General features: G+C 46.0%; 1 protein-coding gene across 1 annotated transcript; it reads left to right on the forward strand.

The window, feature by feature from the left end:
- The first annotated feature begins 10,033 nt into the window (after positions 1 to 10,033).
- Positions 10,034 to 13,964, forward strand: LOC123165518 (putative methylesterase 14, chloroplastic). The gene is made up of 5 exons (XM_044583180.1): positions 10,034 to 11,010; positions 12,556 to 12,795; positions 12,884 to 13,027; positions 13,111 to 13,245; positions 13,370 to 13,964. The coding sequence occupies exons 1-5, from the start codon at positions 10,705 to 10,707 to the stop codon at positions 13,709 to 13,711; spliced, it is 1,167 nt and encodes a 388-aa protein (XP_044439115.1). The 5' UTR covers positions 10,034 to 10,704; the 3' UTR covers positions 13,712 to 13,964.
- Positions 13,965 to 14,278: the final 314 nt, after the last annotated feature.

Genomic DNA, 14,278 nt, shown 5'->3' on the forward strand with positions numbered 1-14,278 from the left:
CAGAGGAAAACCCGTGCGGACCAAAAAGAACCTGAACCGAATGCAGTGCAAATCTTCAAGGATTGCCACACCAGCAAGATGAAGGGCATGAGCACACCAGTTCAGGCCGCTGTTGTAAGTCCTTACTCCTCCTGCCTTTGAACTGATTGGTACTATGATGTGTTCATTTAACTGCTTTGTTTGCAACTAATGTCAGTTACTCTGTTCACTTTTGTACACAGTTGTCTTAACGTATCATTTCACCTTACATGGTTTAAAAGAGATGAAGGATATTCTTTTGGTCTTGATCTGTAATCTAGTTGTGATGTTCACGTGCGCACACAATGATACAATAGCCTGTTTGTTTTATATCTGTTTGCCCATGATATGAATGATGTCTCTTTATCCTACTTTAAACCATGTCTCTTTATCCTTAGATGTCAACGAATGTGAGGAAATAGACAATACAGTAGGCATGCTACATGGACATATGTTCCGAAAGTGATTTTATTATGTAGTTGGCACTACAATACATGCTAATGTATTATAGTAGTTCACCAAAATAAGTTATGTATAAATGTGAAACCTACTTTGTTTGTTTTTGTCTCATTAGTAACTTATCTGGTACACTAATCTACAAGTTCAAACTTTCAGCAAGCTATGGAACAAATGATTGAACAGCCACAACCACCTGAAGGTGACGAGGCTACCACAGGCACAATGTCACCTCTTGCTGCAGTGCGTCAGTATCTCTCCACTAACAGTGCAAAAAGCACCTTCCTGCATAATTCTGGGTTGGTTGTCAAAGTAACCTCGTCCAAATCGCCTACTGAACAAAATCTTCAGGCTAGACAGAGTGATATATCTATGCTCCAGACACAAGTCCAATCCCTAATGGACGTTGTGTCGGAAACAAAAATAGTGGTTGACAAATGTGGTGAAGATATGAATGGTTTTGAAACCAGACTATCAGACATTTGCTTCGTTGTTCAAGAGCAATGGCGGAAAAAGGGGAAGATCATGCTGCTCCATCAGATTCTACAGCCTGAAACATAAGCACTCAGGTCAAATGATGTGTGCTTCTATTCATCTGATGGTGCTTTTATCTGCAAGGACTGTAAACGTTATGCCAACAGGCCTTTTGTTGTATGGTTGGAATTTATTTTGTTGTGATACAACATTTATGATGATGCCAAAGGTTGCAGTAATTACGACGCTATTTTAATATAGTGTTGGTTTATCTTAGTAATGTATTCGGCCGAAAGCTTCGTAGGAGCCCAACATGCCAACATTCGTCGGGCCCATTCCAATTGGGCTAAAAACAATTCTGGGCCAAAATTTGCATGTAGCCCACTAAAAATATCTGGGCCTAAATCAGCATAAGCTTTCATATTTTTCTGGTAGGCCCATGCCCATAGTGGGCCTTTAACATGCCTAAATATAATTTGGGCCCTCAGTAATAATAGGCCGTTTACATGTGTAAATATCTCGAGCCCATAAAAACATGGGCCTTTAGTAGGTCGAAAGTAAGATGGGGCCCTGATTGGGCCAAATAACCCACTGGTCTTAGCAGGCCGAAATGGTGGCCCATTTACAATGCGGATCGTCCACAGGCCGAAATTCAGATGGGTCGTAAATGCGTTGACCTACTACAGGGTCCTTTAACAGGCCGGAAGTTCGGTCGGGCTTGATTAGTGTCATTTTTATATGGGCTGTTAGTAGGCCCGATGTGGCGTTGGGCCACATATGGCACATGGATTTCGTCCGACGTTAACAGGCCGAAAGTCACAACAGGCTGAAAGTGGCCCAAATCTGTAGTGGGCCTCTAACAGGCTGAATGTCAGACATGGCCGAATATGACCCATATCCTTCACGGTCGTTTATGGGCCAAAAGTTTCAATGGCCTATAAATGGGCCCAAATGAAGCAGGACCTTTAATAGGCCGGAAACACACCGGGCCGTAATTCGACCCAAATTCTTAGCGGACTATTAACGGGCCAGAAGTGACCATGGGCCACAATGATGACAAGTTTAGCACGGGTCGTTGACGGGCCGATTTAACACTAGCTGTACGGGCCTTAACTGAGAATGTTGGGCCTTTAGCTCGGCCGACCCATTATGGTCTCCAAAATCTTGTGGGTCTTTAGCTGGGCCGGCCCATCATGGCCCGCTAAATCTTGTGGGCCTTTAGTTGGGCCAGCCCATTTAATCTTTATGGGCCACTTTTGGGCCTGTCCATGTGTCAACGTATCATAGGCGCATCTCGCCCATTGGATGAGTGACACCTGTGCCAATGCGGAGCTGACACGTGGTTCCATCAGCCAATGAGAATTTTACACGTGGAAAATCGGCATTGGTCGTTGCTGTTAGCGGGTTATTGGATCCAAAACCGGACCCGATAGCTTAACGGCGTCTCGTTACGGTGGATGCCAAGTGTCGATCACCCTTGACGAAATCACTTCTATGACGCGTGATTTATCATCATGGATGTGGACACTTCCGTGATGATAATTTTGGTAATGTCATGAAACACTTCTACGACAGCACATGTATGACTATCTTGATTCAGTCATAAAATTTTCATGGATGTACATGCATGACAGAAAACGTGACCTACCGTGACAAACACATATCATCACGGAAGTGTCTTTTTTTTGTAGTGAGACATAAATACATGGGTATGTGAACTCCCCCTGGCAACTACCAAGCTTGGGGGAGGTGTCCCAGTATCGTATCATCACCACATCTTTATCTTTATCATTTTTCTTAGTTCAATCCTTTTGGTTATATCTTCGTCTAGTAGAATAAATTTTTCAGTATGATCTAGCTTTGAGTTTTGCTTCGATCTCTATCCATGTAATCGAGTCTGTGATATATATAATAAAGAGTAGTTTTGAGTTGAGGGCTTTGCTTTCTTGCTATGATCTTGAGGGAATTAAATAAAAGAAAGAATAAAAAGAATAATCATATATTGATCTTATGGAAAGTAATGACTTCACATATAAAGAGTATGATGAATAAAAGTTGTTGAGAGTTGACAAACATAGTTTTGGTCATTGTTGCAATTAATAGGAAGTAATAAAGAAAGAGAGGCTTCACATATAAATATACTATCTTGGACATCTTTTGTAATTGTGAGCACTCATCAAAATATGACATGCTAAAAGTTTGGTGTTGGACAAGGAAGACAATATAATGTGTTATCTTTTCTTATATCCGAATAGAAGTTATATTGTCATGGATCATCCAACATGCTGAGCTTGCCTTTCCCTCTCATGCTAGCCAAATTCTTTGCACCAAGTAGAGATACTACTTGTGCTTCCAAACATCCCTAAACCCAGTTTTGCCATGAGAGTCCACCATACCTACCTATGGATTGAGTAAGATCCTTCAAGTAAGTTGTCATTGGTGCAAGCAATAAAAATTGCTCTCTAAATATGCATGATCTATTAGTGTGAAGAAAATAAGATTTATACGAACTTGTGATATGGAAGAAATAAAAGCGACGGACTGCATAATAAAGGTCTTTATCACAAGAGGCAATATAAAGTGTCATTCTTTTGCATTAAGATTTTGTGCATCCAACCATAAAAGCGCATGACAACCTCTGCTTCCCTCTGCGAAGGGCCTATATATCTTTTACCTTTATCTCCTATCCTTATACAAGAGTCATGGTGATCTTCACCTTTCCTTTTTACACTTTTTCCATTGGCAAGCTCTATGTGTTGGAGGGATCCGGATATATATATCCACTCGGATGTAGGTTATCATAAAGTATTGTTGTTGACATTACCCTTGAGGTAAGAAGTTGGGAGGCAAAACTATAAGCCCCTATCTTTCTCTGTGTCCGATTGAAACTTTGTACCCATAAGTATCGCGTGAGTGTTAGCAATTTTTTTTTTGCGGAAAGCATGAGTGTTAGCAATTGTGAAAGATTAAATGATAGTTGAGTATGTGGACTTGTTGAAAGGCTTTTTATTGACTCTTTCTGATGTTATGATAAATTCCAATTGTTTCAATGACTGAGATCATAGTTTGTTAGTTTTCAATGAAGTTTCTGATTCATACTTTACCTTGTGAACGAATTGTTACTTTAGCATCAGAAATTATATGGCATTATATGTTGTTGTTCTAAAGATGATCATGATGCCCTCATGTCCGTATTTTATTTTATCGACACCTCTATCTCTAAACATGTGGACATATTTATCGATATCAGCTTTCGCTTGAGGACAAGCAAGGTTTAAGCTTGGGGGAGTTGATATGTCCATTTTGCATCATGCTTTTATATTGATATTTTTTGAAACTATCTACTGTGGAGCAAAGCCCCACAGTCTTTTATTCCAAACTCAAACTAAAAGAACAGTTACAAGTATGTAAAGTACACAAAAAGAAAAACCTACCCTTACTTACCTATATACTAAGGTAGGGAGTTAACCCAAGCCAGAAGAGAGTCCCTGGTTGAACTAGCTAGCCTATGAGATAATAGAGTTACATCATGTACAAAATTACATCTCCACACAGCAAAAGAAGCCCTCTCTCCTCTAAAAGTTCTTCCATTGCGCAGAATCCAAATGTTCCAAGCTGCTGTAAGCATGACTTCAAAGAAGAAGGGGTGCCTGAAGGAAGTCCTTGCATGAGCAATACAATGCTGCAAATCATCCCCACCTATCCAGTCAATCCTCAGGTAGTTCCATACTCTGGAGCTAAAGGTGCAGTTGATGAAGAGGTGTAGCCTGTCTTCATAAACCTGAGCAGCGCAGATGACACATAGGTTGTCATCCTCAGGCAATCTCCAATGCCTTCTGACAAGCATATCTTTGGTGTTCAAGCGATCAAAGAATAACAACCATCCAAAGACTTTAATTTTCATGGTGCACTTGCTTCTCCAAAGCCATTGCATGTCTGGATCGAGGGCATGTGAGTATGCATGACGTTGTAAAAACTTTTTGCAGAGTAGGCGCCTGATTTTCCCACCCGGGTCCAGACATCATCAGTCCCTTTGAAGATTCAGAATCCAATCCTAGAGGATCCTCAGTTCCTCAATGGCTTCTTGAGATATAGGCAGATAGAACAATGAGAAGAGGTTTGAGGAGCTAAGGATTTCAGCAGCAGAAGCTTTATCATCTTTAACAAAAGAGAACAGCCTTGGTAGTCGTTTGAAGAGAGGCATTGTGGATCCACCCACCTGCCAAGCATCCAGCCAGAACATTACAGAATCCCCCATGTTGACCTTAGCTTATGCAACTGCTCTATATGTGTTAGAGAGTTTAAAAACATCTCTCCACCAAAAAGACCCTGTCATCACAGTAGCTTGAGGTACCACTCCATCATAATATGAATTCCAAATCAAAGATACCCAGGGGATGTCCACTTTATTATAAAAGTTGTGCAAATGCTTAATAAGAAGCCCCTGGTTCTGAATATTAAGATTGATTATCCCAAGCCCACCTTTGTCCTTGGGCCTGCAGACCAAACTCCATGCAGCCAGTGATTGTTTTGGAGTGTCACTATTACCTCTCCAAAGACATTGTCCGAAGATCCTGTCAAGTTGCTTAATAATTCCTGGGGGAATATTAAACGAACACAAGAAATAGATTGGCATAGAGGTCAAGACTGATGCAAGGAGTTGAAGTCTAGAACCTTGATTAAGCATGGAAGAGCTGCAAGAGAGTCTTCTTTCAACTCTGTCAACCATAGGCATGAAATCTGTTATCCTAGGCCTTGTGGTACCCATTGGCAGGCCCAGGTATGTAAAAGGAGTAGTTCCAATATTGCAACCCAGGACTGATGCCAATCCTGTAGCTAGTTCATTATCCATATTCAAAGGGATCAAGGAGGACTTGCTAAAATTCACTTTCAGACCAGTGGATTGTTGGAAGGTGAGAAGCATGTTTTTCATGGCCATCAACTGTTCCTCAATAGCAGGCATAATGAAAATTGTATCATCAGCGTATTGGATGATGGGAAAATCTGGATTTTGAGAGGGGATAGACAATTATATCGATATTTATTGCATTATGGGCTGCTATTACACATTATATCACAATAGTTATGCCTTTTCTCTCTTATTTTATAAGGTTTACATGAAGAGGGAGAATGCTGGCAGCTGGAATTCTGGACTGGAAAAGGAGCAAATATTAGAGACCTATTCTGCACAACTCCAAAAGTCCTGAAACTTCACGGAGCATGTTTTTGGAATATATAAAAAATATTGGGCGAAGAAAGTGCCAGGGGGGCCACCACTCAGCCACAAGGGTGGAGGGCGCGCCCTACCCTCTGGGTGCGCCTCCCGTCCTTGTGGGCCCCCTGGCAGGCCTCCGGTGCCCATCTTTCGCTATATGGTGTGTTGTGACCTGGAAAAAATCAGAAGGAAGCTTTTGGGACGAAGCACCGCCGTCTCGAGGCGGAACCTGGGCAGAACCAATCTAGGGCTCCGACGGAGCTGCTCTGCCGGGGAAACATCCCTTCGGGAGGGGGAAATCGAAGCCATCGTCATCACCAACGATCCTCTCATTGAGAGGGGGTCAATCTCCACCAACATCTTCACCAGCACCATCTCCTCTCAAACCCTAGTTCATCTCTTGTATTCGATCTTGGTCCCAAAACCTCAGATTGGTACCTGTGGGTTGCTAGTAGTGTTGATTACTCCTTGTAGTTGATGCTAGTTGGTTTATTTGGTGGAAGATCATATGTTCAGATCCTTAATGATAATTAATACTCCTCTGGTTATGATTAAGAATATGCTTTGTGAGTAGTTACATTTGTTCCTGAGGACATGGGAGAAGTCTTGTTATAAGCAATCATGTGAATTGGGTATTCGTTCGATATTTTGATGAGATGTATGTTGTCTTTCCTCTAGTGGTGTTATGTGAACGTCGACTAAATGACACTTCACCATTATTTGGGCCTAGGGGAAGGCATTGGGAAGTAATAAGTAGATAATGGGTTGCTAGAGTGACAGAAGCTTAAACCCTAGTTTATGCGTTGCTTCGTAAGGGGCTGATTTGGATCCATATGTTTCATGCTATGGTTAGGTTTACCTTAATTCTTCTTTCATAGATGCGGATACTTGCAAGAGGGGTTAATCATAAGTGGGAGGCTTGTCCAAGGAAGGGCAGCACCCAAGCACCGGTCCATCCACATATCAAATTATCAAAGTAACGAACGCGAATCATATGAGCATGATGAAAACTAACTTGGCAACAATTCCCATGTGTCCTCGGGAGCACTTTGCTTTATATAAGAGTTTGTCCAGGCTTGTCCTTTGCTACAAAAAGGATTGGGCCACCTTGCTGCACCTTGTTTGCTTTTATTACTTGTTACCCATTACGATTTGTCTTATCACAAAACTATCTGTTACCGATAATTTCAGTGCTTGCAGAGAATACCTTGCTGAAAACCACTTGTCATTTCCTTCGGCTCCTCGTTGGGTTCGATACTCTTACTTATCGAAAGGACTACGATAGATCCCCTATAGTTGTGTGTCATCACATGCAAGCATATGGGCAAATGGATATGCAAATGGACATGCAAGCATAAACGGAATGAAAATAAAGAGGGGCGCATGCATACCATGTCTTGCATGCCGATGCCGCTCATCAGGCGTGCCTTGATGCTCTAAAGAGTGGCACAAAACTTTTTGCACTCTTGTTGGATCATCTTCCATCGCTTCGAAATGGACACCCACCCGTGCGTGCTTTGCATTTGGCATGGCGCAAACTTCTTGCATTCATGAAACTCACGATGGACGCGAGTCCAAAAGGTTGATGCCTTTTGTTCGGCGACGACCTTGGGGTCTCGCCCAATGTCCCTCCAACACTCACAAAGGAGCTTGTCCTCGGCCGCCGTGCATGCCTTGGTCGCTTGCTCTTGCGGCTTCGGCTTCGCCCCGGCGGCTTGGTTGGCGAGCTCGTCCTCGAACAAAGGCTCCCCTTCGATGTCCAACTCATCTTCTTCCTCGAGGCCGTAGTCCTCCAGAAACTCGTGGCTGAGCGGGAAGCTGTCCAGGTCCAGGCCGACCTGATCTTGCATGAAGGCGTCATGCATGCCAGCTTGATCATAGGCCGTCGGTGTGAACGACCCTCGGTCGTCCTGGATTTGGGTCTCATCGGGATCGTAGCCAGCCGCAGCGGCACCGCCAGCGGCCGCCGTACCACCCTCGAAGATGATGCTCTGCATGAAACGGTTGGCCGTCTCGTCGTCGCCGGCCATCCGCATTCCGTCGAACAGGTTGCGGGCGCCGGGGAGCATGTCATCTGGCATCTCCCCCGCGCGTTTCCTCGCACCCTCCGGACGACGAGGCACCGGCTACCGGCGTGGCGTTGAGGTCGATGGGCGCGCGCGGACATGGAAGGCGCTACCATGCTTACCTCCGGCGAGCATTCCCCGGAGAGTCGAGAGGCTTGCAGATAGGCGTGGAAGCCGGGAATCGGGTGAGTCGCCGACGCGCGGGATGACTCTAGTAGCACCATCCGAGGAAACGCGGACGAGCCGGTGCTGGCTGCGGCCACGACGCCGTTGACGAGCCCGTGCTGGCCAAGGATTAACCCTAGGTAGATCAGCGCCTCCCTCGTTGCCGCCGCGACGCGGGCGTTGGTGTCCTCCTGCTGCGTGGCGGGGGCGAGGGCGGCGGCGGCTGCTTCTTCCCTTGCGTGCGCCACGTGCCTCCGGCCCTTCCTCTTCGCCGACTCCGTGACCCGCTCCTCGGGCGTCAGCTGCTTCTTCTTCTTGGGTGTGGCGGTGGTCTTGCGGGGGGCACGCGGCTTGCCTTTGATGGAGGGGGCGGAGGTGATGCCGGACGAGGCGAGGGAGGCGAGGCCGGTGGCGGCATCGAGGGCGTCGTCCATGGCGAGCGGCCGGGAGCGCGCGCGGGCGGGTGGGTTTTGGGAAAGTGAAGGAAAATGATGGAGGCTTTGCCGCCGACTGGCGGGCCAGGGGGAGTAGTTTGCGCACGGCGCGCGGCGCGCGCGTCCGTCTCTTGTTCGCGCTGACGCAAATAAGGCTCGGAATTGAGCCGGGAATGGGTCGACCGGCTGACGAAAAGTGGAAGCGCGTCCTTTTGAGTCGACGCGTTGGGTCGATTTTTCTGTCCGCCACGACCCAAACGGACGCGCGCAGACGAAATGCGTCGGCGGGTTGGAGTTGCTCATAGTACGTACTAGTACAAAGTTAGCAGAGAGTATTTATGTAGGCGAGTTGAGCTTTCCTTTATCACACGTACTCTGGGATCCATGGACGGATACTACAATACAACGAGAGTGAGTAACTTGACGTGCCGTTGCAACCAAGCGCCATGCCCTTGTCGCGTCGTCCTGTAATCCAACGTTGTGTTAATGCGCCGGCCTGTTTAGCTAAGCTATCACCACCAGCTGCTAGTACACTCGTGTTGCTTTCTCATTAGCTATGAATATACCAGTGACGGAAGCAAAGGAAACGATAACCCGAACATATCCACATCAAAAATCACACCAGCAGGAAAATGCTGCTCACTCACACGCTCGCATGCCCTACACAACAGTTTACATTGTCTCTCACAGTACAACAGTACTACTAGTCCTACAACCGTTCCACTGCTGGAAATTAGTCCAAATGGCGCATTCATTCATTAAAGAATGGGGGAGGCAGCACAGCAAAGGACATGGGTCGACAAATTTACTCCAACAGTGCTTCCACATCCGTTCATCAGGCGCCCACTATTTTTCGCAATCCACACGTACTAGTAGCTCAAAAGTACAATGAATCATCGCAGTCAAAAAGGGAGCTCAAAAGTCAGACACGAACCTATTTCCTGAAAGTGTGAGGCAGGGCCTCACTTTGGATCTGAGAAAGGCAGACCAGGATATCCCCAGGAATGGAAGAAAAACCAGAATAATAATATGTTAATTTAGGGAAATAAGCTGGCTGGAATTTTGATCTTTATCTGGTCTGATTCTGAGGAATAATAAAGAGGATAAGGACAGGGTGGAGGTCAAAAGTCAGGCCAAACCAGACAATTAAGACACCCAGTGGACCGGGATGGAAAATTGGTACTCCTACTGCTGAAGAAAATAACAAAAAAGAGGTCTCCTTCCTCCTTTTTCTTCTCATCTGCAGAGGGAGAGAGAGTGGGAGGAGAGTAGGAGACTCCACCAGCAGCAGGGAAAGAGAGCACAAGAGACACAATTCCCAGGAAACCGCCGCCTAAAGCTTCTCCTCCCTTTGTCTGTCTTCGCTGCTGCTTCCAAATTTCTAATCTTTCTTTCTTTCTTCCTTGTGTTAGCGAACCAAATTATTTGTGCGGGAGAAGATCCAAAAGATACAGGAGAGAGAGGGGGGAATAAATCCTTTTTGGCGAGATTCGTGTGGAGAGACGAGTTAGGTGTCAGGACCACTCATAAATTCCGCCTCTTCTTTCAGATCTGCTCCGTGCTTCCTCTTCCTCCCCGCATCGCTTTGCCAGCCGAACCGTGCTTCTCGCCGGCACCGTTCCTGCTCTTGCAGTTGGAGAAAAATCTTTCTTCTCATCCGCCATTCCTTTTCCTTTCCGGAAGTTGAATTTCTTCTACCAGTTCGTTGTTCCTGTTTTGTTCTTCCTGTTCCTCTGTGAGTCCACTCCCGCCCTTCTTGAAGCTGAAATCGACCTCTTGTTTTCTTGCTCGTCTCTGCCGATTCGTTCTTGAGACTTGAGAGAAAGACACGCCCTCCTTTTTTCGCCGCAAGTTATCCTCCCGCGGTTTCTCTCCGATGGGCAACGCGTTCGCGTGCATGCCGCGCAAGGAGCACCGGGGCGCGGCCGCGGTGTCGCGCAGCAAGCGCATGGGGAGCACGCGCCCGCCGCGCGGCGGGGCGGCCAAGCTCACGCCGGCGGAGGAGGAGCTCCTGCACCGCCAGGCGCTCGCCATGGCCATCCACCAGCACCTCGACGCCGGCGGCTCCATGTCGCGCCGCATCGACGCCGGCGGCGGCTCCATGTCCCGCCGAATCGGCCCCGGCTCCACCAGCTCCCGGCGCCACGGCAACCTCCCGGACTCCGTCACCAATGCCAAGGCTGTAAGGCCCCGACCCTTCTCTGTTTCTGCTCCGCTCTTTCTGTACTTCCACGCTCCCTTGTCCCAGCCTTGCTTTGTGTTCTTGCCTAGAACTACGGTACAATGTTATAATCAACAAGTTCATTGTCAAAGAAAGTTCTGATTTTTTTCTTTTGTAAATTATAGAGGTTGGTCCAGTTACAAACTGTACTTAGTTAGGTCTAGTACCAAACTTTTCAACTGCAAGAGTTCTTGCAGGACCAGCTGGCCATCTGGCCCTAAATGATTTGGCGTTAGCATACTGTTGTATGCTTTGTTGTTTAGGTTGTTTGGTCGGCAAAATTCTGTCATTATCAGAGTGGTACCACGGGATTGCCGGTTACCTGCTTTGCTACATTCTTTAATGTCTGGTTGCTCTAGGTTTTACTATTTCACTAGTAAATTGGTTCCTTTTTGGATTGCTTGTGAATTGGAGATAATTCGGTGATATGATGTGAGTACTTCAGTACTTTTATGTTTGTTGAAGGACACATTCTTTTTCTGCAAGGAAGCACCAGCATGCTTTTACTCAGTTTCTTCATGGCTTCCTTGTTTGGGTTGATTTTGAATTATAATGAGCAGTAACTTCATATTATACTGTAGTTGACAATCAGAGGTTCTGAAGTGTCACTGTGATAGGAAGATGGGTTTCTACGCTTCCTCTGTGCTGCTCATCTTGTTGGTACTAAGATTTGTTGATGTACATCTGCCAATGGCGACATGTACTTTGTACTCCCTCCGTCCGGAAAAGCTTGTCCCGAGCTTGTCTCTCAAATGGTGCTAGATACATCCATTTGAGGGACAACCTTTTTCGGACGGAGGGAGTGGTTTTTTCTTTATGATTAATTTTGTTACCTGTTAATAGTTTGAGCTTACTCTATGCTTCTAGAATCTCGAACCCATATTTTGGAAATTTGAGTATGGATTATTATACATACTACTATACGTCGGAAATGCATCTTTACGTACAACTGTTGATTCATACATAAGATAGGTTTATATATTCATGGAGAAACCTTACAAGATACATTCCTTTAGGAGTTGGGACTACAACACAATACTACGAGTCTTATGAACTCAACAGCTGCCTCACTAGTTGATAGTATGTTCCCATTTCTTACAGTGTTCTCTCAGGACTACAAGACAATACTATGAGCTTATGAACTCAACAGCTGCCTCACTAGTTGATAGCATGTTCCCATTTCTTACAGTGGTCCCTCTCAAATGATCATTCTGTTTGCAGTTTTCGTGCATTTCACACTCGGGTATAAGCTATTTTTATACTTATAAAAAGAGTTTCAACAGTCATGCTGGCATATGCTTCTACATGCACATGGGCATCTGGTGGTGCTTTATCTTAGGAGTTAGGACCTAACCATACAGTAGAAGTGATCCTCATTTGCTCTTACACTATTTATTCTTCCTTGTTTAACACTTTGCTCTTGCAACTTCAGACTAGCTTGTGGTTCTATGTGTTCTTTTGAACTGATTTCAGTTTTTCACGCTTCTTGTTCTGGCATATTTTCAGGTCCAAATTGTTTTAGAGAACTTAGAAACCAAGAAAGTTGTTCTTGTCCATGGGGAAGGATTTGGCGCTTGGTGTTGGTACAAGACCATCTCCCTGTTGGAGGAAGCTGGTCTCGATCCTGTCGCCTTAGACCTCACTGGCTCTGGCATAGACCACACTGATACAAACAGCATAACTACATTGGAAGAGTACTCCAAGCCACTAATTGATTACCTCAGTAAACTCCCTGAGAACGAGAAGGCGAGTACTACATCTGTTTCTCTTCACACATTCATTAAAAATCAGAACCGGGTATCTGACTGTTGTGTTCACGTCGACACTAATGCAGGTTGTTTTGGTCGGTCATAGTTGTGGAGGTGCAAGTGTGTCATATGCCCTAGAACACTGCCCAAAGAAGATCTCCAAGGCCGTATTCCTTACCGCCACAATGGTAAAGGATAGCCAGAGGCCCTTCGACGTGTTCTCTGAAGAGGTGTGCACTCCTTTGATGTGCCCACGTGCACTTCTATGTTCTTATCGAGTACTCGCAAACTCATGTGACGTGGTATTTTGCAGCTCGCGTCGGCAGATGTTTTCTTGCAAGAATCACAGTATTTACTTTACGGAAATGGGAAGGACAAGCCTCCAACTGGGCTCAGGTTTGACAAACAGCAGATCAAGGGGTTATATTTCAACCAAAGTCCTTCCAAGGTACATACATTGTACTCTACTTTTGTGTTGCGAACTGAGAACTAATGTCACATACATTGCCATGTCAATCTTCTGTTTTTCTGTGGACCAAGTGCAGCTGACAAGTTTGCACGCGACGTTGCAGGATATCGCACTGGCCACCGTGTCCATGAGGCCGATCCCTTTAGCTCCGATCATGGAGAAGCTCTCCCTCACGGCGGAGAACTACGGCAGCATCCGCCGCTACTTCATCCAGACGCTGGACGACCGGATGCTGTCGCCTGACGTCCAGGAGAAGCTGGTCCGGGAGAGCCCGCCCGACGGCATCTTCAAGATAAAGGGCGGCGACCACTGCCCCTTCTTCTCAAAGCCGCAGTCCCTCCACAAGATCCTGCTTGAGATCTTGCAGATCCAAGCTCCGGCGGCGCTGTTCCCGGGCAAAGCAGAGACCCTAGAAGAAGAGGAGGAGAGCGCCGAGAAATCATGACTGTCCGAATGTCATGCGTGTACATGAAACGAGTAGCACATAGGTTGCGGTTTGCAAAAGGAGAATACAGGGAGGGAGAGATTAATTTGGAATGTTCACTCGGTCAGCCAGAGATCAAAATAATGTACTGTAGTTAGCTGAAGAAGTGGGATATCTTTTTCTTTTGTGATGATGAGTATAGCGAGCGTATGGGCCTGTGAGAGATGTTTTACAAATGTGAATTAAATCTTGAGCCGTCATCAGAAGTTCGAAACATTCTCTTGCAGGTTCGTTTAAAAAAAATCCTGCAGGTTCGTGATTTGCCTTGGCTCCCGATCTACATCCCTGCATGTCTAAGAACATCTACGGCCGGGCTTGTCAAAATGGTCTCACACGTATGGGCGGGTGGCCCGGTAACAGATGGTTGGAAAAACCCAACCCACCCGGGCGTCTCAAACGTCCGGGTTGACTGATATCCCTTTATAGGCTCGGGCATGTCTGCCATGTCAGACTGACTATCGGGTTTGACACGTAATTGCCCGGAACCCCGACGGTCGTCTCCTCCAATGAGGGTGTGAACGCAGCCGC

This window comes from Triticum aestivum, chromosome 7D (assembly GCF_018294505.1).
Source record: "Triticum aestivum cultivar Chinese Spring chromosome 7D, IWGSC CS RefSeq v2.1, whole genome shotgun sequence".
NCBI lineage: Eukaryota > Viridiplantae > Streptophyta > Magnoliopsida > Poales > Poaceae > Triticum > Triticum aestivum.

What these genes read in the sequence shown, in the direction of transcription:
- LOC123165518 (XM_044583180.1), top strand. Translation starts at nt 10,705, where the DNA reads ATGGGCAACGCGTTCGCGTGCATGCCGCGCAAGGAGCACCGGGGCGCG. An exon ending in CCGTCACCAATGCCAAGGCT is followed by an intron (nt 11,011 to 12,555) that starts GTAAGGCCCCGA and finishes GCATATTTTCAG; the next exon opens with GTCCAAATTGTTTTAGAGAA. An exon ending in TCAACCAAAGTCCTTCCAAG is followed by an intron (nt 13,246 to 13,369) that starts GTACATACATTG and finishes GCGACGTTGCAG; the next exon opens with GATATCGCACTGGCCACCGT.